The following is a 27,402-nucleotide window of genomic DNA, read 5'->3' as shown; positions in this document are numbered from 1 at the left end:
ACATCAGGCTTCGGCTGGCTGCTCTGTAACCCTTTACAAATGAGGTAAAATAGCCTGAGCAGGAAAAGTGCACTGTAGTCATCTCAAACTGTAAGGTTCTGTTTAAAGACACGGACTGACTGCTTTCTTTGGAAACGTGGCACAGGGTTGCAACTAATTCCACAATGCGAACATGGTCGATACAAAATGGACACGATTGCTGCTTCCTTCAGTGACAGCTCACTAAATCTTCAACGTCCTTTGAATCTTCCAAGTCAGGACTGCCCAGTGATGAGCCAATAATGTGTGACCCATCTCCGTGATGCTGTAGGATAGGATCTGGCAGGAGACACAGTACATCAGAACTCATTATTTACTGTTCCATTGTAACAAGACATAAAATACACAGGACAGAAGTGCAATCTGAGCTTTGAAACAATTTTAAGGAATGTTACTCCATTAAACTAGTCAGTTCTCCATTTCAAGTTTCAAGGGAAGCCACGACTAACATGGATGCAACCAGTGTGACTCGTGTTTGGATTCACCAGGTATTACTGTATCAGGCCCAGGGCTGATCCTCAGATGACTTTGCTTGAGATCCTTCCTCCAGAAAGGAGCATTTGTTAGGAGCAGCACTGGGAGAACACATCTAATGCTGCTTCTAAGCCTAAGATGACTCTTGGCATGGGGAAGTGGAGCAAAGCTAGCAAGCCCCTCCAGATGAGTGCTGTGCAAACACCCCAAAGAGCCCAGCCCCTCACCATGAGAGCTTATCGAGTGGTTTATCAAGAGTAACTGCGTTTCTGATGCTTCTGGTTTTCTCTCAGATGAGAAACCAATTTCATTCCAGCACAGGTATGAAGAAACACACACCAGAGTTACTCATTAGCCTGTGTGTACTAATTCAAGGCTCAAGGGCAATGGAAACAGCTCAGTGAAGTCATGAAGCAGCTGCTGTTCAGCTTTTCCCACGAGGCCGAGATTTTATTCAACTTCTACTGAAGTAAGTGGGGTAATCAACGTGGTTAAAGTTTCAAAGCAATGCTTTGGAAAATAATTCAAGAGAAGACAAAGATCATTGTTTAAAAGAACTCCGAAGTGCTATACTGATGTAGTGAACGCTAGCTCCAGCATCAAATACACATACATACCTGTTAAGGTTGTTAGGGGCAACACCGATTCACTGTCTATATCATCTGACGTTTGAATAAAACCATGGGAGGAAGGAACAATAAGCACAGTTTCATCATCTATCGTAGGCTGATCAACTTGTTCTATCGTTGGAGAGCCCAGGTCCTGCACAATACAGAAGGACAGGACATGAGAGTGCATTTTTGGTAGCATGTGCTGAAAAACCTACTTTGGCCAGCCATAATAAGTAGACTCCCTGGATGAATTTTACCTCATTAAATTGAAATGTCAACATCTGAGCTAATTACTTCACATAAGATACGTTTCATCCTAGTGTGCGCATCTAAAATGAGGTAAGAGGAATTCTACCCTGTGAGCAGTACAGGACATGGGGAGAGGAAATGACAGACTGCATGGTGGTGATAAAATGTTCCCATGTAAGTCAGATACTCTGTCTATAAACAGGAATAATCTTTCCCACTACCTGCTGCCTAGATGTTCTGAGAGACTGAAGCAATACCTTTACAGCGTCTCCCAGCTCCACAAATGTGCTAACTTTACCTGAACTTAATAACTTAGTTTCACAACTCCTGCCTCTGTGACAAGTTTTTACAGCTCAGAAGACTGATTTGAATTGCTGTGCCTTGTCCCATAGCTTGCTGGCAGTAGGGTGGCTCCAAACTTTTTTACTTCAAGGCACAGTATGCCTGACCTGCAAAAGCAGCTTTGTGCAGAGAACACAGCTGAACCTGCCCACAATAAGCAGCACGGCTTAGAACTGAGAAAAGGAGGTGTGAAAAAACACACCATTGAGACAAATGGGCACCTTTCCCAGTCAGAAATAACAGAACTCTGCAGCACAGCTGCTTACTTCCCACCACCCATACCCACACTGCCAATATAATACTTGCAAGTGCATAAAAATAACACTGACTTAGAGAAAGCAACATTTAGGTATGTCTTTCTAGAGTAACTTTTCATTTAGAAACTCACAGACAGTCTCTATTTCCTGGAATTTAAGCACACACATCAAACTTGAACGTGACTAGAAGGAGAAAGCAAATTAGAATTATAAACTCAGTTTACTCTTCTGTACAGGAAGTTTAGTACTTCTTGATACTCTGCTAGCTATAAATGATTCCTGCGAAGTTCAATTAGGAACTCTGCTTTTTGCAGAAATTTACCAATTCCAACTCGAGAAGCTGCATTTTTAAACAGAGTAGAAAGTGGATGGGCTGCCTCAACTGCTGAGAATTTTATCACAACCATTTCAATTATGAGATAATAGAAAATCCCCTGCTTTGATGTATTCAGAAGCCAAACACCTGTGTAGCAGCAGACTGTAGAGGTAGTGATCCTCCTCTTGGTAAGAGCATAATGGATAGGCAGTGTCTGTTTACTTTTGCAAAGACAAAGGTTAACTAAGTCCAAACGTATTAACAATGGATTTTTCAACATGGATATAAAGCAGAATTACAGCAACAGTAAAGCGCACTGTTCTGGAGAACAGGAGGTGGTATTCAAATCTAATTCATCTCTTTCCACAGTCTAACCTAATCAGACTTCAAGAGAAAGACGCATTTTCTACCTACTAAGTAGAGTTACATTCATTTTAGTATCTGTTTTCCTTGCCTTATTCATTATGATAGTTTCAGCAAAAGAAAAATGGAGGAATTTAGTATAAACACTCCAAATGCATGAAATCATTTGGATAAATTTGTTTCTGCACCTGAGGTGTTGAAGCTGAATAAAATCAAGGTCAGAGAGATAGATGACTTAAATGCTTCTCAGTCCCATTTAACAGATACTTAACTGGGAGTACACTGTTTAATAGAAGTCCTCAAAGTGGAAACTGTGTGCACCTAGAAATACATTATTAGATTCACAGGACAACAGCTGAATATTCTATCTCACCTCCACTGATCAGCAGACTATCTACCTGTAAAGTGCATGCATCATACACTTATCAGCCTGGCTGAAAGTAACAGCACCAAATGGTAACAAAGACAGCTGTTCTGTGCTACAAATACCACCACTTTCCACTGCCCTCCCTCAGGAGTACCCTGAGTAGAGAAGCAGCTCCACAGCTAGGGAGGGATTCAGTGCCCACAATGAAGTCACATCTAAGCCTGAGTTCCAAATTAAATCCTACCTCTTTCACAGCCATAACATATTAACAAAGCTCAGAGACAGAGGATCTGAAAAAAAATGCTCTTGGAGCTATGATACGCATTAAATCACTGACATTCACATGAATAGCTTAACATAAAGGTCAAAGATGCAATGAAATCCTTCTGAATACAGAGAGGGAAAAGGATCAGGTATCATGCAGTCCCTTACCTCAGTGACGTAGGTGCTGGGTAAATCAGAGTGAGAATCCTCTTCTGGTTTCAGGTTGGCATCCGAAATCTCCTCTTCAGTTTTTACCATAACTCCATCCATCAGCTCACCCCTATTCCTGCTGCTGAATTTTGAGGCATCGCCTTCACTGTAGGCTGCCTGTTCTTCATCGCTGAGCTTGGACTGATGGATGTCGTCTGGGAAGCTGTTTGTTTCTAGGGTGTCAGGAGGATCTGTCAGGTCAGCTGGCTGAATGTCTGAATCAACAGTAAGTTCTGCCTGAGTGACAGAGGAGGAGATGTCTTCAGCAGCAACAGTGCGGATGATGACACCTGGTGTGTGGCACTGTACTGTGACATTGTCACTTGTACTTAACAAGTGCTCTGGCTGTAAGCAGTATGTGCAGAAAAAAAAAGAAACAAACAAGAAAAAACAACTTAAGAGACTCTTTTCCTCCCAGCATCCTCACATCTTTCAGCAAACAGAAGCAAAAGAATTCAAAGTAATTGCTAAGCATAACTTTGAGGTCTATGTGTATAGAATGTCAACCCAGATCATCCATTATCCTTGTGTTAACTGTTCTGTAATTCACAAATGAAGTACAGACACAGTATGAAACACAGGCAACTATTCAGGTGAGGATTGCTGTGGATTCTGAAGATTATAGAGCTTTTTTTTCCCCCTTTTTGCATCACATTTGTTATCCAGTCTTCAGTTTCCTCCCCTTTCCCACCCTCTAACAAAGACTAGCACTGCACTGTAGGTTTTGAGAACATGAGCACAGGATCGTAAGAATAACTGGAGACATCAGGAAATTTGTATTTTGTTTTGCTGGGACAAGCCACTAGATGGAGACATCCTGTTCTGCCACACTAAGAACTAACCATGCTAAGTTTTCAAGCAACTTGAAGAGTGTTTAAAAACAATTAAAAAAGAAATGCTCACGTTTCAGCAATTTAAGTGAAGTAATGCTGTTATGATTTGACTGCTTTTCAAATTTAACAGGCAAATAGAGGCAGGCCCCTGAACTATTACGTTCCCTTCCCCACCACTGCCCAAACTTCAGTCATTTCACTGCTCAAAATACATACAGATAAGGCATGAACTATGATCTGTTCTGGGGAGGCTGGAGCAGCAGCAGCTGTCAAGGTCAAGTTAGGACTAGCGGTCAGCGTTAAAGGCAGGCCTTGGCTTGAGCTCGTCTGTAATAAGTAGGTGCCTGGCGTTCCAGTAGGCTGGAGGTGGAAAGACTGCAGAAGACAACACAAGTTTAATACCCAAACACGCTGATTTCCTGCGCCGCACTCAGAGCACGCTTATTTACAGCAGCTAGCCCCACTGTAATTCCCCTGGAATAAAACAAACAGAAGCCCAGTGCCTACTGCTCTGATTCCTGTACTGCACTCCAGAAGGAGAAACAAACTTGGCTACAGCTTTAGGCTACTGAAACATCTACTAAGGCTAACAGACTGTATGTATTACACTGTACAACAGCAGGTAAGAAATAAATTCAATTTACTCAACATTGAGATGGAAGACAAAAAATGCTGTAAGTTGTAGTACAACAGAACTAAGAGAATCTTTACGTGCTGGGAATTGTCTCATGTCAGATTTCAACAGAACACAAGCACAAAAGAAAACTTTATAGCACTAAAGCACTGAGACAGATTTAAAGCATTTAACTATAACTCACATTTTATTTCACATCCCTAGTATGTCACATTATTTTGGAAATACACTTTGCTTTGAACTTCTCAGTTTTAGATCTGTTAAATTCCTCTTTCCATTTTTTTTTTTTTAATGCCCAGTTCCACAGACTATGATGTATCTGTGCTTAACACAAAAACCACAGTAACAGATACCAGTTCTCTCTTACGTACTGGAAGAATCTCAAAGGTCTGTAGTGTTCCACTGTTTAATGTTATGGTCTCGGAATCAACAGTGGCAGCAGGGGAATCTGTTGAGGCTGCAAAAGGAAAAAAAAAAGAAAGGTTAAGTGTGTAAACCAAAGTGCTTCAGCCCTGCAGAGAGCATAGCACTGTAATTGCTACACAGCAGGGTATTGTTAATTCCAGTAATATAAAAAAGAAAACCACGGCGATCCTAACGACAAGTTATTCTAATTGGTACTTAAGATACAATACTACGTAAAGGTTCCAAGGGAGAAAAGGCAAACAATAAAGTTACCTGACATCATCTAATTACTTAAGATGTATAATGAAGTTTGTACAGGGTTCTGGTGCAACAATATCCTTTGGATTATTATTATTATTTTTTACATGGTGTCAGGTCTAATATTGCTATGACTCTCACAGACTACTTGTTCTCTCTCTCTCTTTTTTTTTTTTTTAATAAAAAAACCTTTTCTGCCTTCTGCAGTATGTCCATCACTGCAGAAACATCAGATGTTCCTTCCCCACGGTATTTGCTTATCTTGTGTGTTGTGGTTGAAGGGTATAAAAGCTGTAAGTATTCCTATCACAGGTAATTATTTAATTATTCTCATTAATACTAAAAGGAGCTACGAGAACCACTAAAGGTAGTTTATGTATCAGACATTTCAAGATCTCCAGGTACAAACAGGTCACACATAAGGCTTTAAAAAACATTGAAAACGCTGTTCAGAACCATAATGATGATTTTTAATTCCTGAAAAACTCACAAGTTCCAGAAGGCAGGAGGCAAATTAATTCTTTATATCAGTACCAGTAATGCCATAAATACTAGAAGGGCAAAATACCTACTTAATAAAGACAGCAATGCTACAAGCACTGGAAATTTTTCCGTCTCACAATCTGTGGCTTCAAAGTAGACTAATTTTGGTCTCTAAGAGGACAGGAGCTCCAATTTTGATTAATGTAGTGGCATGTTCAAAGTTTCCTGCTGCAGATTTCCTGACATCCAGTAGCAGACAGCTGTAAAATGCAGCCTGTTACCTAGCCAATTATGTTCATAAAGCTTATAGGAATTACCCCTTTGAAATGCTGAGCCTTCTCTCATATGCAGCTGAAATTGGCTAATTAACAGGTTCAGCTCTCAAGGGATTGAGAAAAAGGCAGACAAGACACAACATTCACTTTGATTAGACAAACACAAATTCTTCAGGAAAGCACACTAACACGGGGAAGAGACTTGTTAGGCAGATGCAAAGGCAAGTGAGATCACAAAACTCCCACTACAGGATTACAGAAAAGACTAAGGGTTACAGAATACCAGCTGGCTCATCAAAAACCAGTAGCTTTGACCAAAATTGGCTGAGTATGAGACTACAGATCTGTTACTGCAGGTAAAAAGTTCTTGGGTTGACGTTGCATGGAATTCTAATTAAGAAATAAATGAGACAAAATGAAGATGGCACTTAAATTCATTAAGACTGGCTAATCGAATGAAATTATAAACAGAAAATTAGTTACCAAATGCCTTTCTACTCACATGCTGAAGCCCTATTAGCTAACATTTTAATCAGCAAGACTGAAGCAACAAATATTCTTAATAAAATTCACAAATGACACACTTAAGAACAGCAGACAATGGAAAAGACAGGCTGCATACGGGGTGACTGGCTTGGAGTAACTTAATAAGATTAGCTACAAAACCAAACAATAAGCACTACAGTCGGGGTAGAGCTGGTAACAAATGTTTGCTAATGAGCAAAGCTCATCCTTAAGAGGATGGGAAGCAACAATTTAAAAAAAGTGGTTAGAGCAGATTGGTTAGGGCAGATCATCAGCTAAACTCATCTGTGTGACACAGCGACTAATGCCTTCCAGACTCTCTGTGCTTAGAAGTAACTGAATAATGCAGAACAAGACTGGAAAAAAATATTATATTCCTTCTTGCTTCAATGCCCCTCCATCAGATGTTAGGCACAGAGGTGTCTGCATTTTACAAAAGGAGATCTGGTACATTATATTCCTTGCTACGGACAAGAGTTATCGGAAGAAACTGGTAGATTACACTTATATTCTGCATCTTCATTAACAGACTTCAGTATGTTCTCAAGAAGCCTTTTCAGAAGAGGCTTTTGGAAAGAACACGTTATGTGGCATGCTCTTCTGTCCATGTAGAGAGATGTAACCCCTGGGTGCAGCTGCTCCAATTGCAGCTTCTAGGGCCTACTGTCACAGAAGTGCCTAAATTTGCCTAACGAATTTAGAAATGGGGAAACGGAATCCAGGAATCCTTATCTGAAGTTGATCACAGCAGAATTAACTCCTCCTTCACCTTTTTAACAAAAGAATGCTTTAGGTTTCATTAGAGGACAATGAGCCATGCATTTCAGCTACTTACAGACATGTGTTATCTGGACTGGGATCTGCAAAGCTGTCATTGGGCTTGAAGCGTTGCCAGCATTCTCCTCTAAACGAGCCACCCGAATCTGCACGTGCTGAACCCCCGAAGTGGAGTTAGTGTTTGGTAATCCACCTCCAGATCTGTTCTCAGAAAGCTGTTGTCCTGGATTTTGGTTCTCATGCAGTTGCTTAAGGCCCTTTATAAGTACTGAGAGAAAGAACACTGATGCTAAAGTACGTTGAAGAAGGACATTTGAAATTGTGCATGTGAGATTTAACCAAGATGAGAAAAACAGCAAAATCTTCCTGAATTTGGAACCTAAACAATTCAGAGATTTTTCAACTACACATTTAGCACATATATACAAGACCTTTACAGTTAACCACTGGAGTGAACCTGGCTTTCTCAAGGAACCTAGACATTTTAAAATGCTTGGAAAATACAGAAAAGCTCCTAACCTTTTGGACCTCTTCAAGAACAAGCATAATATCCTCCCAAGTTGTAATTAAATGCCGTACCACTGGCTGTGTAATGCCGCTATCACAAATAAAACCTCCAATTTTACAAAAGATGGAATTAGATTTGAGAGACTGACAGACTTGTCAGTGGAAAAGGGGACCGAGAAACAGAATTCATCTCAGCAGCTACACTGCAATTCTTCATCTGCACACACAGTGGCCCACTGCTCAAACAAAAGCACCCACCTACCTTCCCTACTATTACTTTGGTCCCACCGAGGGAGCAGTTGAAATATCCAAGGTAACAAAAATTGAGTCCTGTTTTTCTAGCATTCAGTATAAGGGAACTGCTACACACCTCATTTCTGTGTCTCTGACTTTTTTCCCCTCTCTCCGACACAGAGAAAAGGAGGACTGAATGAAAGTTCATGTCAACTGAAATATCCTGTGTCAGGCACTGGTTTCTCTAACCACGAATGAAAGCTATGAGTTACACATAATAAAGGGAGCTTTATAATCTCAATTCTTCCCCTCTTACTCACCATACAGCTAGTAACAGATCTGCCTTCTGTTACAATTAACATAAAATAAAAACTGTGTGGTTAAACATTTTGAAGGTAACAGATCTAACCTGAAGCGATACTGCCAGACTCTCCCACTTGAAGAGGCCCCTGTGCTCCACTCCATACCAAAGATCATCACCATGAGATCTGCCAGCTGAGCTGCTTAGATATGTGCTCCCACTTCAGCCAAAGTGAGGGCGGTTGGCAAAATCTACTGTTTAGTTGTACAAATCAGCTTGGCTTGTTTCAACCGAAACATATAAGGGACTGGATGTTGGTGCAACTTAGCCAGCAGATATAATGGGCCAGTAACTTCCAGTATAGGAGCAACGTGCTCTTGGGCCATCAATGCTTAAGCAGACAACAAAATGCAGCCCTATTCCTCTGACATTTGTGAAAGGAGCTTTCAGAAGATAAGTGTGCAACTAGTACATTACCAGGGAATGAAACATCTTTGTGGTTTGCAATCTGCCTTTTAATGGTCCACCATTTACTCCGAAGCCACTGCGGTGAGCGGACACTACTCCATCCTTCAGCTAGTAAATCCCAATTGATGTCATTTTCATCAGAAACTTCAAGTTCCGCTATCCTGACAAGACAGAGAACAGATTTACCTGTTAGAAACTACCCTCCAGACTGGAAGGGCTGTTGCACATCTCTGGTCTTGTCAGATGTAACAGAGGCCAAACGGCATGCTAGTGAATGGTCCGCCTGAGCTCAGCAACTGACAGGCTCCCAAGGCTCCACGCTGCCAGAGGTCAAGCAGAATCATCAACAACAGACGATGGACTAGATCTCTCAGGTGATCCAGTCCATCTCCTTGCCATGCAAGGTTATTCTCCTTATTACACGTACATTAGGGCTCTGATCAGATTATTGTTAAGCATTCCAAACAATGGCGCTTGCATCTTTTTTCTTTAGAAAACCATTCCCCAAACACATCTCCAAGGCAGGAAATGTTTCCTGAGATTCACCCTGAGCTTTCAATTAATTAATTTCATGTTATAATTACTTCTGTTTTCTCCTAAGTAACACTCATCCATCCTTAAAATGAATTTTTGCCTCCTCTCAGATGCTTCTTAGCCAAAGTAGATGAAGTTAGCTACAATACTAAACAGTTCCTCATAAATTAAACCCATCGAGCTCTCCAGATAAGGGACAATCTTCACAGTTCTGGCAGATGTTATGCACACACTGGGTTCTACCAGAATTTGTCTGAATACTATAAATCTCTCTGAACTGCCTCCAGCTCATCTGTACCTGGAGCACATGAAAGAGAGGAGAACAGGGAGAGGGGAAAGGATTTTTGTGAAAATTTAAGAAAAGTTCTCTTCATAAACCAAGTAATAGTACCAAATACTCTCACTAGTTAAAAAAAAAAAAAAAAAAAAAAAAAGAAATAAAAGGATAAAAAAGCTACCAAAACCAACTCTGAAGGATGAGTTAAGGATATCTGAACTAAGACTAAACAGATACCATTTGTACAGAAATATTAAGAATTATATCCGGCACATACTAAAATGCAGAATCAGGGTACTCATTATGAACTCAACTCAAACAGCTTCAGGAAGTTAGTGAATAGTGCTCTGTAAGTAATGCTTAGATTCCCTATATGCCTTGGATTTTTATTCCCACCCAATCAACCCATAAAAATCCCCTGGCTAAAAAGCCTGAGTTAAAGCCATTTGAAATGGGAGGAGGACTGGAGAGAGCAAAAGATTTCCAAAGTTACTGAGATTTTCACTACCAGGTTGCTAATTCAAGTGTAAACATCTGAAGTGCTAATCAGCACTGATCCCATCAGTGTTTGGCGGCCTACATGAAATTCACTTGCAGTCTCAGCTTAGTTCTTTGTAGACGAGATGTCCACATCACAGAAACCACCACCACACTTGCCCCTTGTTGGTCATCTCAGCAGAGAGGCCAAGGACTGAACGGGCAGGGAGACTGAACTACCCTCCAGTTAAGGGTTAAAGCGCATCGGTGGGGCAATGTGTGGGAAGCTTGCACGGTCGCTGCCTGTGCTGTACCTGTTCTGTGGAATAAAGAAGACTGCAGTCTCCAGGGTTTTCAATCTGACACCTTTCCCGAGCACTAAAATTCACTAAAAAAACAAAAAACAAAAAATACGTTCAATAATAAATCTCTGGGAACTGTAAATGCAGCAGTGACTTCTGGAGGGTTCTAGTTTTTAGAGTTTAAGAAACCAGCAAAAGGGACCCCAACGGAATCCTGCTAGCATCACTTATTCTGAACCTTCAAAAGCAACTAAAACAACAAACCTCAAGATCAGATTTATTTCATCTTCCTTGGTCCACTCAGTTCCCCCGCTTTGTTTCCAGTTGAGATAGTTGAGCCATTTAGAGCGGCACTGCTTTTCAGAGCGCGTTCCGACCCGTTCTGCTACGGCAGCCCAAGATACACCTTGCGTGACAATGTCACCTGGTACCGTGCTGGTTAGCTCATGAACTACTTCTGCTAGCCTCTTTTCTTCTTCCTCTGTCCACTTTCCTGAAAGAGAGACAAGCCCTCCAAGTTAGCCAGCAGCAGATACTGTCTGTTCTGTTCTGTAACACGTCAACTGATATTTATCGTTACTGCCTAATCCAGACAAGTATTAACACTCATACTTTCTTACTTTCTTTCATACTGACAATTTATAATATATCCATTCTTGCTTAATAGGTGCATAATTCCAGTTTTCCATTCTGCTGTCAAGTTTTAGTCTCTTCTCCTCTTGCGTATGAACAAAACACCCCGCAGAACTGATCAAAGTATTCACCAAAGCAAACCGGTGCAAGCTACCTGAGTTACATGAGTTGAAGTAAATTAATCACGTAACAGCTTAATTTACTAATTAACTACCTTAACTACTAACTTACTTAACTACCTAAGGTCTGAATAAGTTTTCCTTGCATTTGAATATATACACTGCACATAATATTTTACTCCTTAAGTGCAGCCGTCTCTTCTCTGCATGTCTGTGAACACTCAACACAAGGGGAAATACTTCTTAATCCACCTCTGTAAAATATGCTCCAGTGGCATAAACATCTGATGGATAACGGGCTACAAAACTGATTTTTAAGAGAAACAGCAGACATCTCTACTAAGTGCATTCTAAAAGTATCACCAGATTTCACATTATAAAGTCACCCAGTCCAGAGTTACACATCTCTGAAGGCATCACTGACAAAGGCAACAGGGTTTTAATTAGACACTTTAATTAGACATTTAAGGTGTTTACCTTACCTGTGTTGCAAGTATCCTTCATCAGTCTACACCGATCTTTCACAGACGAAGCACTTCTCCCCAGTGCAGCTCCTATCGTGGCCCAATCATTACCGTGCTTTATTCTCAACCTGAATAGAAACACGCTCATTAACACCATATCCAGTTATGAGATTACAACATTATTCTCTACAAAAACAGGATAAATGTGCAGATCACAGGCTTAAAGAGAGAACGGGGAAGCACTTTGATATTGCAGTATAGTTTTCTTAATGTATTTTTCTGCCATCACTGCAAATTTTTCTGTGTGTTTCTAGAAGCCTTCTTCTAGAATGGTGGAGCTAAGCCTCAGGACACTTGCTTATAAAACATTTAGCATCTGTCTTACAGGTGTGTTGTGAAGCTTAATTACTGTGTTAAACACAATATGAACGTTTAGATAGACATACAAAATCCATTCCACTCAATTTCCTCAAGGAGTTTCAGGTGGTACAGAGACCGCTTGAGAAATCTAAGTAATGGCTGATGAAAACCCAGGCATCCTAAAATTTAAATGAGGCAAAACACTGCAAAATCACGTCCATAATTTTAACGTTTCCTCCCCCACACAATACAGGGATGCTTAACATGCTGAGTCACAACTACTTATGGCACAACTGGAGCCACAAGAATCTTGTGAATGACACAAACCAGCTAAATTGATCCAAACAAATCCACCAACACAATGTAATAAAATTACATTTTATTACTCTGCCCTCCTTCAGTCCAAAAGGGTTTCTTCAATCTGGTCAAACCAGTAAAGCTGCAAAAGCAGGTAACATCTGCAGCTCCTACCCCTTGACCTAATAGGCAAAAATCAAAGAGCCTTATTGACAATTTCTGCCTCTCCACCATATTTTATTGGTCAAGAGTAGTATTGTAGTATTTCCCCTATAATTTTCTTTAGAAATAACCATTCATCAGGTTTCCTAAGAAATGGGAAAGGCTGTTTATCACAACCACAACTGAGCTCGACCAGGCTTGTAAAAATCTGCAATGCTGTTTTCAACGGAAGGCTTATTTTAGAACTTAGTTGCATGTTGCGTAACTCTTGAATAGACACTAGAAAATATGCAAAATAATCAAAACATAGATTTCATTTCTCCTCAGATTAATTTACTGACCACACTTTTCTGATAGAGTTGGAGCACTCAAATTCACTTGCAACTTTTCAGTTATTTCACATAACAAATCCCAGTAAAACTATTCAAGCTACTAAATATAAAAAAGATAGCATGAACTTTTTATTAAAAAGACTTACTCTTTAAGCTTTTCAATTTCCTGAGGTGTATACCTAGGTGACAGGTAAATAAAAATACATTACTTTTAATAAAAATCACATAGAATAGATATTTTTGTTTCACTAACCACATATTAAAATTTTAATTACCTCAAGAGATTAAGGAATTTCAATGCTAAGGAACAATTTCAATGCTAAGGATGCTTGGAAAGAACGTGAAGAACAAATGCCATTTTTCATGCTACTGCATTTCTAAGATTCCTCATTTGCCACTAAAAATCACCATTCTTACTGAACTAATTTCTAAAAACAATTAAAATTTCATGTATTAGTCTCTCAAATAAACAGCTATTTTTTTCCTTCCTCAGTTTACAGCCACCATAAGGCAGAATTCCGTTAAAAAAATCACCATTGAGATGATGTTTTCATTTTCAACCACGTTTAAAAGCTAAAACCTAATGCCCTCTAGCAGCACTTCCAGATCACACCATACCCACTGCTTTACAGATAGGGGAAACTAAGGGCATAGGGATTAGGAGCAATTAGCTCAAGGTCACAGTTCTAGAAGGAAACTATACCTCAGCAGATCCATGCTTGTGTCAAAGTCTTCTAATTGCATCAGAATCCCCTCTGCAGCCTGCCTTTTAAGTTGTGGATACCATCAACTTAACTATTATCAAGGTTGATCAAGCAGAATTCAGCAGAGGTCACATAGGAAGAGCTGGGTCTGTTTGGCTAGTATCTTCTGGCTCGTGTATAACATGTCAAACATTAAACACATGGCCCTACTCATACCAATAAAACCATGCAGCATTAGAGATTTTCATACTTTCCAACATGGTTTCTGTCATCATACATGCGAAGAACTCTTCTATAAACAGCAAAGAGAGGCCGATTCAGACCCCAAGCTATTGTCCTGTAGAAATCTTTTCTTTCATCTTTTGACATTTCAAATATAATTTCAGTGGCATCTTTTATTCCACGGGCCTAGAGGAAAGTATTTAAAAAAAACCTTAGATAAAGTCTCCTACAGATCAAGAAGCAGAACATTTATGAACTGAAGCTTAGCATGCTATTATGACACTTTCTATGTATTCCAAATAAGACAGTCCAGAATTGAAAGTATTTATGAAATAGCTACTTTAAAAACAAATCTTTGAACATTAGGTGTTTTTTTTTTTTAAACACTGAAGTTCAAGTAGACATGGGAGATTTTTCATCCACATACCATCCTTCCAGCGTTGTTTTATTATCAAAAGCTGAAGTGTCATTTATAACATTATAGAAAAGACAACTGGATGGAATTAGCCTGGATCACGTAAGTGGAAGTTGTTGAATGGTTTTGTATCCATTTATTACCTAATTTTGGATATTCTTCATCTGAAAGCAATTTTTCCAATTAAACTACTCTTCTTGTTCAGATGGAAACTTAAAGTAGATTTTTATATAAAAACACTGGAGTTAAGCATAAAAGCAAAGCTTTAGTTTGATTTCAGCTTAAACTACAATTCCAAAAGACAAGAAACAAGATAAATGGGGAACTATGAATCAAGTATGAATCAAGTATGAATCAACTGATTCAGCAGTAACTCAAGGAAGTCATCTAGATAGCTTAACAATGCTCACCTAGATTTAGAAAATAATACTTGAATGATTTTGTGGGAGAAACTGTAATACAGGTGTGGGCAGACAACAGATTTCTACAACTAGTCCTGAGGGATTTGTATACCAATGATGACTCATTTCAGGGCTTTTTTGGATCCCCAAATGAAGGATGGTGAACCTGTAATATCCAGGCTATATATTCTCAGCTACAAGCACTCAGCTCAAATATTCTCAGCTGTAAGCCTACCACAAATATGACTTATTGGCAATTATCACTGTCAGCATTATAACTGCATGCCTACTTCTACACTGAACTCTGACACCGATATATTAATGGCAAGAAAGCAGATACATGCATCCGATCAGTGTACTAAAAGCAAATACAAATATGGCATTGAAGGAATCTGGAAGTTGTATTCAACACTTTGTAAAGAAAATGAGCTTTACAAGGTTACATTTGGTAGTCTTTGTTCCTGTGTACTATTATCTTATGTATTTCAAACAAGTAATGACCATTTCTATGTACTGATCAGAAGTGTGTATAACACATTCCGGGAAGTGCTGAAGAAAGTTGATTTCTAGCAGGAGCACCATTACTACACCAACTGGCAGATAACATACTCTAACACATACCTTTAAATAACGTTCAATGTTACTCATCAAAATGTCAATTTCTTCTTTTGACCACATTCCCTGCTTCCACTTATGGCCTTAAAACAGAAATGAAACTAAAGTGAAAGTCAGCAAAACAATGTATCAGAAAAATCATGCTTCAGTATTGCAATTAAGGAAGAAAATGGAATATTAAGTTTAGCTACTTAACATCTGTTTAATTTTAGTTAGTTTATTTCAGAACAGCTAAAGCATCCTCAGTAATTGTCAACTGCCAAAAAATGTTTAAATAAAGCATGTCAGACCCCTTCTCAAAACCATAAATTTTTAAAACACAGAGCACAGACTCCTCTGTGTGCTGTCAAGTCATGTTTTCAGGCTCTCTCTTCAACCACAACTGGAAAATTTCTCTTTAAACTGACAGCTGAAATTTCCATGCACTCGAATGATTCCAGAAGCTGGGACCTGATATGTGACTCACAGTACTACTCAAGAAATTAGCAGCATTGTGGGGTTCTCTTATACGCCTTACTGCTTCCCAAGATGTGTGCAGTGCTACCCACTGGAGTCCTGTCCATAGAGGTGTCTTCTCACAAGCTGCATCCTCTCTTTTTTGCATTGGGAATAGCGTTCAGTGGTCACAGACGGAAGAAAGACTCAAGGTGTTTTATTTCCCAAAATAAAAGTGTAAAGTGAATAGAAACAAACCTTTTATTTCCTCTGTCTGTGCCCTTAGTAACTTCAATGCCAGCTAAGCTTTAAAAGTAAAAACAATTGACATTATGCAAGGAAAAAAAAAAAAATCAAATTTGGGGTTTCTCAATAAAACATTAAAACACTCCTCCCTCAAATTTACATACAAATTTTTCTTTTTTTCCCCTCAAGCTTATAACATACTTAATAGCAACGATTGCTTATAATTAAGATTAGGCTGGTGACCCAGTTTAAGTAATGGTGAGTGCTGGCTACTTGCCCATCTCTGCTCAGAAAAATCAGGGTACTTCCTTCTCAGCCTGCTAATTACTGGAGCTGAGAGGCAGATCGCACCAGAGAGACTGTTTACTTAAATCCAATTATAATGAAAAGTACAGGCGTTATTACTAATTATGTTCTAACTGATCAGAGAAAACTCTTCCCTTGTGTCTGATGGTTTCAGTATCTTCTTCCACAGCTACAGAGGCAGAACGATAACCTATCGCTATAGCTGAGATTCACACCTCTATCAAAGCACCTGAACTGACCTCTACAGGGACACAGCTACCCTTTACATGAAATTCCAGCTATTTTAGGAAAGGAAGTCTATTTTGCACTTCACATGTTTGCATATTCAGAGCCAGGGTTATTATCCCCACAGTTCTTGAAGAAAAAAGCATTCTTATCAGGTGGAGATTGCTACAAAATGAGAAGCTCAGGCAACACCTGTCAGACTCCGAGATACTCTAAAAGGAGATGCACAGTGGGATTCCTTCACAGCTTATTTCTGTGACAGAGCATGGAAACCCCACAAAAGGCTCAGCTAGTATGGTTTCACAGATGTTTTTCTGAGCATATTTTATTGGAAATGTCTTCCCAAAATTACTTCTCTTAATTGCAATCACTAGATTTAGTGCCCTCATTCATTCACAACTACAAATGCCGCTTGATATGCCTGTGAAAACAGCTACAAAAGGAACAAATGCAGAAACTTTCTAACATGAGTAACAGGACACTCATCACACATAAGGTCACCAACCCACATGCAGTCATTTCTCTGCCAAATCACCAGTACTTGCTCCTTCAGTCACAGGTGAAAATGCGCTGCTCTCAAAGTCCTTCACCACTAGCTACTGAAAAGATGGCACACTCTGCACTTCCTCTCACCCCAAAACGCAAAAAACGTGGCACACGGTTTCTACCAGGCTGCCTCTGTACTGTGATCTAAAAGGATATATCTTTGCTATCCTACCTCTCACACAATCCCTGCACAAAACACTAAAAAATTTAGAAGCTCTGTACATCTAATAAATACCAAGGATGTAGAAATCTGTTACAAGCAACTGCACATTTGGGACCAGTTAATGTAATGGACACAGACCGCACTGCTCAGCTCCCTTCCTCTGAATTTTCCATATACAACACCCAGATTCTGCATGCCTTGCCCACATTTTTTTTTCACTGGCTCAACAGCCCTCTGGAGTAGAAATCACGGGGTAAGAGATCATTTGATTCAGTGAGAGAAAACCATTTTTCCCCTCAAGTTTTTTAATAAAAAAAGATCTTGCTTTGGACTGACTGAAAGAGATGTTTTCCTGTGAAGCATTAAGGTTGGGACAAGAAAAACAGCAGAGAGACTGAGGAAACTGCAGAGACATGTCTTCATTTGACATTATAGAAATTGTTTCCCAGCCTTTAGAAAGGAGGCATGCCTCCTGGGGGAAAGAGGCAGGACCCAGAAAAAAAAAATCTCTAAAGTTCAGCAACTGTTAAATTACATGATCATTTTGAAAGGGAAATATGCCAGTGGGGTGGCAGTTTCAGCAGTAGGAACAGTTACTTCAGTAGGTCTTGGTCTGCATAATCCCCACTCCATTCCAGAAACTGTTTAATATGAATCACAACTGAGCAGTCAGATCACTAAGCCCTACTGAGAGGAAGATGTGTTGACCTGAGCACAAACTCATTTTCTCACATTGTACCTCCCCTGTGATTGGAGCTTCCCAACTTTCAAACAGGCCGAAGTGCAAACGGAACAAACACACAGCTGTCTGCCCCACCTGCGCTGGGACACTTTACCTACAGCAGTTCTCTATTATGGCCACTACTCAACTGTGGCCACTCTTCCACTCCAAGAGTATTTGGGGTTCCAGCTTTCTTCTTGCATACAAAGTCTAAGAGGGATGGTGAAAACTTAATGTATTAGATCTCTCTGCAGTTTTAGAATCAGTCTTCTCAAATATCTTCAGCAAAAATGCCAGAGATTTATTTATGCAAACTGCAAAATGTTTCCTAAGAGGCACTTGGAACAGCTTACCTTCTTACAGTGTGGGAGAATCTTATTCTAGATATCCTACCTTTATTTGTTAGGGAATCCTTATCCTCTTTGGTTGTGAACCAGGCTTGACTAACAGCTGACACTTCTTCATTGCCCATTGGGGAGATTTCATCCAGCTGTTCATTCTGAAGAATCTTGAAAAGACAAGTATGGAATCACCCAGTCATATCTTCGGATCTTTCTATCACCTTCTTCCATCTAACATGGAAGCATAACTTAAAGGAAAGGAAACCATCACACCTAGTTCATCTTGCTGACTACTCAAGAAGTGCCACTTTTAGATTTGCTATTAGAAGTACATTCATCTTTCTTAAAACACATGAGTAAGATATAGCACCTTAACACACAGATGCTGTGGGAATTAATTAAATTGTCTTCATCCTGTTTAAGTTCTAGTGACTTGGATTCTCACTGGCTTTGGTGGAAAGAGGACTGCGACCAACATCTCCAATACAGAACTTTTAAACATGGTATACCCGCAATGAGAACAGAATTCAACTATGAGGACTGTGTGACAAGATAGAGCAGATTTAGGCCTGTTGTGAAGATTAATTTATAATAAAATAGCAGCAGAAATAATAGATAAACTTGTCCTACTTCTGTGCTGACTCCCACAGAGCAAATAATTAGCATTGGAGGGCTACACCTACCACTGTTTACTGTATCACTCCTTGGGCAGTTAGATTCAAATCATCACTTTTATAAATAAAACGATTAAACTGCATTTTTACGGAACACTTATAAACAAGATCTGTGCTCAAATACAGCAGTTTCATACTAAAAATAACCTTATTCATTTAATAAGCCTTTTCTGCTCTGTTTCGCTTTTCATTTCCATTTACATAACAATGTACATAAAAATTAGGTCAATTGTGAAGTTTTACTGTACCTGAATCTGAGTAACAGTCCCTTCATTAATCTCATCTTCAGCTACCTCAGTGGTAGCAGTCATGGTCACCTCAAAGCTCTGATCATTTTCTGAAACTTCAGAATAGATAAGTTAGCTATATACCTTACTCTTGTAACATTTTTTTATGAATGCTATAGTTTTTTTTTTTTTTTTTTTTTTTTTTTTTTTTTTACAAATTTCCACCTTTGCTCTGAACATTTTAAAGGAGCCTTATTTAGTATGATTTTGCTGGCATTGTAAAAGCATCAAGATGATTACAAATTATTCTTCTTCAAAAAATATATATATAGTTTTGAAACCTTCAGTTCTACATGTGACTATAGCCAGGAGCTAATATGAAGCATGTAAATAAAAGATGTCTGATTTGGTGCAAACATCTGGTACTGTATCAGTGCTTTCTTTCTGGTGCTATCTTCAGGATTTTCCATTTGCTAAAGGACTTTCAAATCTTTTGGCTGCATTCTTTTCTCCTAGTTTTCCTACAACTTGGCAATACCTTTAATTTTAAGGGTTTTTGTAAAGTTCCACCAAATAAATAGACACTCGAGGTATCATAAATTGGTACTTTAACTCACTACATCTGGTTTTGTCTCTGCTAGGGAAATTGTATTAACTATTGTACTACCTAATAGTCAGTACTCTTCTTAAGACTCAAATTCAGCATGCAGCCTACTCTTTGTATGTCTAGATTAAGATTACCATATATTTTGCAACAAACATGACTTTTCTCAATATTACAAAGCACAGAAATGTTAACTATACTGTCTGATACTGTTTTGCAAACTCTTAGAAGGAAAATTGCATTTACTTTGTTGTTCATTCACTTATCCTTGCACTTAATTCAATACACCTGTACCTGCAGTCCTCTAGCTTTAAGGCAGGTTTATTTTGCCAGTACTGCGTAGATACAAGTTGCTGCAAAAACATCCAAGACTGAGAGGTAAAGATGATATTAGTAACATTTGTAAATAAAACATACAAAACATTCTGGTTTGTATGCAAATAATTTTAATTCTTACTAATAGAAACACTTGCTTCAGGAGCACACAAACTTAAAACAACTTACTTGGAACTGCAACAACAGAAATGCATGGAGTGGAGTCATCAAGGCTTTGATCATCCTCTGATAAGCAAAGCCGCTTGTGGGGAGGCTCAGTGCTGTCTTCAGAGTCTACTTCATCAGTTTCTAACAACAAAACAAAGCAGGTCACTTTCTGTTTAGAAAGTGGAGCTCCTGAGAAAAACCTGGCAGACAAAGACCAAAACAGAAGTAGAAGCAAATGGGACAGGTTGGTTCAGAGCTTTAGTGCTGCCCAGGACCTTAGCATAAGTTATAGGCAGTAACAGGTCATATATGTTTTCTGTGTGGTTTTATTTGTGAATTCCATCCACAGCCCATTATCCCTCCTAAATTATCTCTCTGCTGCATAAAGAAAACCTTAAGTCTACAGAAATTTATATATGTGCTCGGTTATAAGAACACATCTGCACAGAAATAAAACAGAACAGCTATAACCTTGTCAGGTATACATACATACTTTTCGGATTTACACCTCCTGTAACACTTTATCCTTACTTAAACTGAAACAGAAAGCATCTTCAGCAGGGTAAACGCAATCAAAACAGCTTGTATAATTTAGAGGTGGGTAAGAGTCAGATCAATAAAAAAATAAGACAAAAACCCTACGTAAAACAATTCCATACCATTTTGAGGGCAATGAAGTATAAGGTTTCCTTCAGTGTCCTGAGTCAGAGTCACGGAGTTCACGGTGTCTATCGTCACTGTGTCAGACTCTTCTTTAACTGTGCTCATACTCAACCCTGAAAAAGCAATACACAGATTAGCTTTCTTCAGACAGCCACTTAGTCCATAATGCTGCCTTCTTTTCCTCAAATAACCCATTTAAACTCAACAGACAATGCCAAATCTCTATCTGTTCTTTCCCATGAACAATTCCAGAGTTAGAGATTTACCTGCCATTGCTTTTTCTGCACACTTATACATCACAAAGAGTAATAACAGGTAGTTTCAAAGCTGCCTGTCTAGTTAAAAATACGTAATACTAACTCCCCTATTCAGAAACATTTACAATCTTTTATTATATCATAAATATTTACAAATAAAATAGATAGAAAGCTATGACATTGCTTTTTCAGCATTTCTAAATTCTCCACAACTCATATTATTTGTCTCTCTCGTATTTGTTACATTTCTCATTGAATAATTTTACTATTATGTAACCTTCTACAGCCAGTCAGGAGCAAGGAATATTTCTGGAGTCATACTATTCATAGCTGGGCTATTTATAGACTGCTAAGCTGCAAAGTTTTCTTCTCCTTCCACACGTATAAATAACTTGTGAATACTGGTGGTTTTGCTCTACCAGTGAAACAACACAAGCAACAGAAAAGCTGGGTGTATCACCATTATAAAAAAAATTACTCAGCTACTAAGTTGCCTAGGGTAAGCAATACAGACTGAAGCAAGCAAACCGGGGCAATACTAAGTGCTTCTGATAATCTCATTCCCACCTTAAAAATACCACGCAGAAACCCACAGCCTGTAAGAATTTCCAGGTAAACTAGTAGTGCTACTGATTTTGAAAAAAATAAATAAAAAGTTCTAATCACTCATATACAAAGAAACGTATTTTTTTCCCCTGGAGAAGCTAAATGAAATGCTTCTGCAGGGAAAATGCTTAACATCTAAAATATCTAGAAGTTTTGCAATGATTTCATCAGTTTGGAGCACCTTGGTTTGGTGACTGCCTTTGGCAGAGCTTTATAGAAAGTAACTATCACCTATTTCTCTTTGAAGTCCTTTCAATTCTTTTCATGGGTTTTCTCACATTTTACCACCAACAAAAATAATTACATTTAACTTCAACGCCACAGACAAATGTTATCAAGAATTTTAACCTCCATTAACTACAGCTCTTACAAATTGTAATTATATTACAGAGATTCCATGATATCACTATATTCATACATATGTAGAATTTACAACATGGATTTTAAGTCAACCATGTGATGTTACTGATACTGCTTCAGCAGAAAAGCTTGATGACAATTTGGCACATCTATAAGCTTGTGCAGGGACTGATTCTAGACTGAAGTGCTATTACCCTTCTGAACAAGCGAAAAATTTCAGGTATCGTTGATGCCTGAAGTCAGAAGGTTCTCAGATTTACTTTCGTGCACCATCAGCAGCAGCTCCTTGCCAAATGCAGGTGTAGGAAGCAATAACCTCCCTGGCATTCATCTGCTTCTACGTTTTAAAGCCCTACCTTCACTAGAAGTGATGCTTGCTGCACGGCCATGACACTGATTTATAAGAACCAAACGAGGTATCCTTCACTCTAAAAGGTGAAGAAAGAAATCCTAAGTTGTGTTGCTGGTTAAGTAGACCGTAACTTTTCAACCCATTTCTGAGTTGTCCATCGATCCGCTGAATAGTGAAAAAATTAGACAATTTTGGAGGGCAAAAAGAAATCAATTCTCTTTTTCATGTTCATATATATTTTCTGGGTAACTTTTACTCTGGAGAATGCTGTAGTAAAAATTCCCAGCAAAGTTACTTCAAATGCTACAGATTACTCCTTAATTATGTATGTGAACAGATAACACTAACAGGCTTTTTTTTCCTATAGTAAGTTGAAGGAATCTATTTTTCTTCTCACCACTACAAAGACTTTGATTTTTTTTAACCACATTAGTCTGCTATCTTTATGTCAATCACGCACTTCAGCTAAAGTTATTTTCACACATCTAGAAGCAGAGGAAACTACAGCACCACCCGCAGCAAAAGATTCAGAAGAGCACTCCTTCCTTTTAATTAACACTGCAAGTTGAATACCTATCAGAGCTGCGCTGTTCTTTCTTCAGTTACTCAGGACTTCTATAACCTTCTGCCAACCTCCCAAGAATAGTTTATCCCAACAGTAGGTGCAAGCTCTCTAAAAATGACTCGCGTTGTGTCAGATAGTTGAGATTTAGCACAATTCAAGTTATCTGGCTAAAGGTAATAACCATAACCAAGCTGTGATGAACCAGGGAGAGCCAAATCCTTCACTAGAATGAAAGAATTCCCATTAACTTCAATGGATCAAGCAGAATCACAACTGAAAACTGACTGCGAAGAACGTGAAGAATAAAATCAAAGCCAAATGGGTATTTTGGATGTTATTTTTTATTAGTTAAACTGCACAACTACAAAAATTGGTTCTTTCAGGCTGCATTTCCACCAGGACACGATCACTAACCTATGAAGATATGAATTGGTGACTGAAAGGTGAGGACAAAAACGTCGTGGGTCACTGCAGTGATTCCTCCTGTGTGAATATGAAATAGTCTGCAGATCTCCAGACCTTACAAAAATCACAACTTTACAATAGAATGAGCACATATGCTGGAGTTTCATCACATGTAACGTACAGTGGGACCACTCAAAGAGTACGGGGAATGCAGTGGAGAAAGCACGCTTGCTGCTGCAGGCACCAACACCCTCTGATGCAGGTTTCCTTGATGCTGGTTGCAGGGACACTGTACTCACCCCATGTCCTAATGTTTCACTAGATGACAGCCAAAGTCATGCTAAACATTACCCTAACACCACACAGATCTTTTAGGATGTGCCATACCACTTCCGTTTAGCAGAATTTAGAACTTTTCATAACTTCACTTAGCGAATACATGCTTTTGAAAATGCAGTGCTTTCTATTAAAACTAAAAAGCTCACTTGCATTTTAAACTCACGACCCAAGTATTTTTTAATGCTACATTCCAACACGCTCCTTACAGATAAAAATCTGCCACCAATTTTATGTTCTGAAGGAGGGTGTTAGCTTGCAGGGAAGGGAACAGTCTTGGACGCACACACACTCACTGTGTGGATGCGTATTATGAAACACAGCGAAGACAATAATCACCAATTTCTAAGCTAACAGCTCAGAAATAGATGCAAATTTAATAAGCACTTTTTGAATTTTTAGATTTTTGTGTGTTTACCAAAACCAAAAATTCTTAAGAGCTCATGATAATTTTAAATGGGTTTCAACACACAACCAATGAGATGCAAAAAATATTTTGCCTACAAGAACCATTTAATATAGAATTCCATTATAAATTTTCCACTCTAGCCATAAAATACAGCTGTTATTTGTTTGGGAAAACACAGAGCAAATTTAGGCAGAAAATAGCAAAGCTGATTTTATTCTGAATTACAAAAAGAGGAATGTTTTAATACAAAACTCCTATAATTCTTAATCATCTTCATCAGACAGATGGGCTGAATTGTTCCGTGGGCTGTAAAAATTAAGCATGCCTAAGAAATCATATTTCTCCCTTACAGACAGAATTCTGTCACTGTGCCTAGTTATCAGCTCAATCTTATGTCTAGGCTGTGGACTGAGAAATTTTAAAAGATTTACAACGATGTAATTGTACTAAAGGTTGTGTTCTTAACACTGGGCAAAAGGAGTATTTCACTAAACTTGTTGTGAAGCAAAAAACGAAGTCTGCTAAGGGACTACTGAGGTTTTAACAGGAATGCTCACATTGGATGCACTGGGATTTCAATGCATTCATTCACGAGTAATGCAACTGAAGAAGTCATTCCTGGTTTAACAAAACCTGGATGTTTAGTGTATCCAATATCACGGCTTTTCTGATGTCAACACTCCTACACACAGTTGTGAGTTTTTTCTATTTGACTAGTGCCAATGCTCTGATGCAGTATTTGATGAAAAAAATCCCTTTTTTCCCCACACCAAAGTGGTTACACTCAAATCTACAAAGGCATCACAGAGGAACTGACTTCAACAGCTGCAGCAGCACAGGCAAGAAGGGGACCGAAATGGGCAGATATCAAACAGGAGCCGAAGACCTGAGTTCAACATGCACAGATTTATTAAATTGTATCAGCAAGAGATTGCAGTCCTATAAAAACAATCACATTCTACTTATCTGTGGTATTTAGAGAAGCAGACCATCACCAGAAGAAATATATGGTAGACAATGGGACAAGCTGTTCTCATTTACATTGACGCACAGTTGGCAGAACTCCAGGAGATCCAGCCTATCCATTGATATTTACATAAAAAGCACTGAGTATGCTCTAAATGTCACATACATACACACAGCAAAGTTACGGCTGTTGAAAAAAAAAAAAAAAAACAATTTTTTTTCCCCTCTTCTCAGTAATAGAAAATGGCTCAGGCACAAGTACATTAACATGGATAAGAATCTTTGTAAGACTGATATGTACTCAAATTTATTTTTTCTTTCATGTTAATCCAGTTTCATGCGTAGCATTAAGCAGTAACATCTTCACCTTTGTAAGCAGGCAGAAAATTAGCATCCAAAATATGATTGTTATCCTAACTGTAGAAGGCATAAGACTGATAAACAAAACCACAACTCTCTTGCTTTTCTGATGGACAGATGAGCACAGAATTAACTCTTGTAAATAATAGAGTATTCAAAACTGTAAGGTACAGCATAGAAACATGGGAAGTGTTTGGGAGGTCACTGTCTCTTCTACATTCACGTTTTACAATTTTGAACATTTAAGACAAAAATAAGCATTTTTAGAGGTTTTACATTTAAGAAGCTTTTATTAATGTTCAGTCTTCCGGATAAGTCAATGTCATATAGAAAAAAATATTAAGTGCCCAGAAAGCAAGCATTAAGTTGTTGCCTTTTCTGCACTGATGGAAACCTGTCTGTAAAGACTGTATCTTCTGCTCTCGTAAAGGGATTTTAACCATGCTGTCAAGAAAACAACTTAAATCTCCTGCCAGAGCAGTGCTGGCAAACGGAAAGGATTTTCTTGATTACCTCAACACAATTCAGAATGGCCAGGTGTGTCTGAACAATGTTAATTCTTTGTGAATGGGGGCGTACAAACACGATCTGTGAGCCAAGGAGTAGAAGTACGATACGCTTCACCATGCCCAAGTGCACAACCAAGAATAAAGAAACCTCAAAAAGGGCAAAAAAAAGAAGAAAAAGCAAAAGCTTCTCCCAGGACAGCTCCTTCGCTGTGGTAAAACGGAGTATAATTGCAATGTAGTGAAGGTTGGCACTGCTCTTAGATGAAACCCCTTGTCTCGGGGATTACACACTGCAGAACCCAGTGAAAAACAGAGCCCCGAGGAACCTCAAATCACAACCCTGACTGAATAAATAATAATAATGCAACAAAACAGATGGAAGCCAAAACTTTTGGATACCACAGTCCCAGAGTGGGGAAATCAAGGGATCTAAGCACATTCACACAGGTAGCCTTTTATTACAGACATCCAAGTAAGAGAGGAAAACAGTTTAAAACGAAAACAGTAAGAACAAAAATATCAACACCACACAAAAACGGGTCGCCCTCCCCAAGCGAGCCGCTTTTGGGTAGCTTTTCCATCTTTCCCCCAATTTCGCACCTCCCCACCCCTCAAATCCCTTCCAGAGAAGGGAAGTGAGGAGAGAACAAGGAGAACGAGGGGTCTGGGAAATGGAAAAGGGGAGAAAAATGGTCGGGGAAGGAACGACCCCGGGGCGGCGCCTCAGCGCCCCGCTGCCCCCCGGCCGCCAGCGCCGCCATTTGGTCGCGGGGCGCCGCCGCCATTTTGCCGCCCTCACAGCGAGCGGCGGTGCGGGCCGAGCCCGCCGCCAGCCCGGCCCGGCCCTAACCCAACCCGGCTCGGTTGCTGCTGAGGAAGGGAGCGGCCATGAGCGCCTCCATCTCCCGGTCCCCTCAGCTCGGCTCGGTTGGGCTCGGTTCAGCTCAGCCCGGCCCCGCCCGGCCGCTGCCGGCCCTGTCAGCCCGCAGGCCCCCGCGCACTTACTTCCTGTTTTGGGTCCGGGCACTTGAGAAACCAGGATGGAGGCTCCGAAGTACCAGGATGGAGGCGCCGAGCGGCGGCGAGGGAGGAGGAGGAGGAGGGAGGCGGAGGAGGAGGAGGCAGCGGTGGGGCGAG

The 27,402-nt window shown here is 39.5% G+C and overlaps 1 protein-coding gene across 2 annotated transcripts; it reads right to left on the bottom strand.

Annotated features, from left to right (window-relative positions):
* Nucleotides 1-181: 181 nt before the first annotated feature.
* DMTF1 (cyclin D binding myb like transcription factor 1) lies at nucleotides 182-27,402 on the bottom strand. Of its 2 annotated transcripts, XM_082755438.1 has the most exons (17): nucleotides 27,271-27,402; nucleotides 21,137-21,253; nucleotides 20,499-20,618; nucleotides 19,412-19,506; nucleotides 18,542-18,656; nucleotides 15,513-15,589; nucleotides 14,104-14,261; nucleotides 13,296-13,328; nucleotides 12,017-12,126; nucleotides 11,047-11,275; nucleotides 9,202-9,353; nucleotides 7,741-7,950; nucleotides 5,331-5,416; nucleotides 4,542-4,700; nucleotides 3,451-3,837; nucleotides 1,131-1,275; nucleotides 182-318 (listed from the first exon to the last, which is right to left on the bottom strand). In XM_082755438.1, exons 2-17 carry the CDS (start codon nucleotides 21,243-21,245, stop codon nucleotides 209-211), a joined length of 2,295 nt encoding a protein of 764 aa, XP_082611564.1. In that variant the 5' UTR covers nucleotides 21,246-21,253; nucleotides 27,271-27,402; the 3' UTR covers nucleotides 182-208. The 2 variants fall into 2 exon arrangements, with proteins under 2 accessions (XP_082611564.1, XP_082611565.1); XM_082755439.1 differs by lacking the exon at nucleotides 27,271-27,402 and having other exon boundaries at nucleotides 20,499-20,677.

This window comes from Aythya marila (assembly GCF_965140915.1).
Source record: "Aythya marila genome assembly, chromosome: 1".
Lineage (NCBI taxonomy): Eukaryota > Metazoa > Chordata > Aves > Anseriformes > Anatidae > Aythya > Aythya marila.
The sequence above is the reverse complement of the archived record's forward strand: the minus strand, read 5'-3'. Positions and strand labels throughout refer to the sequence as shown.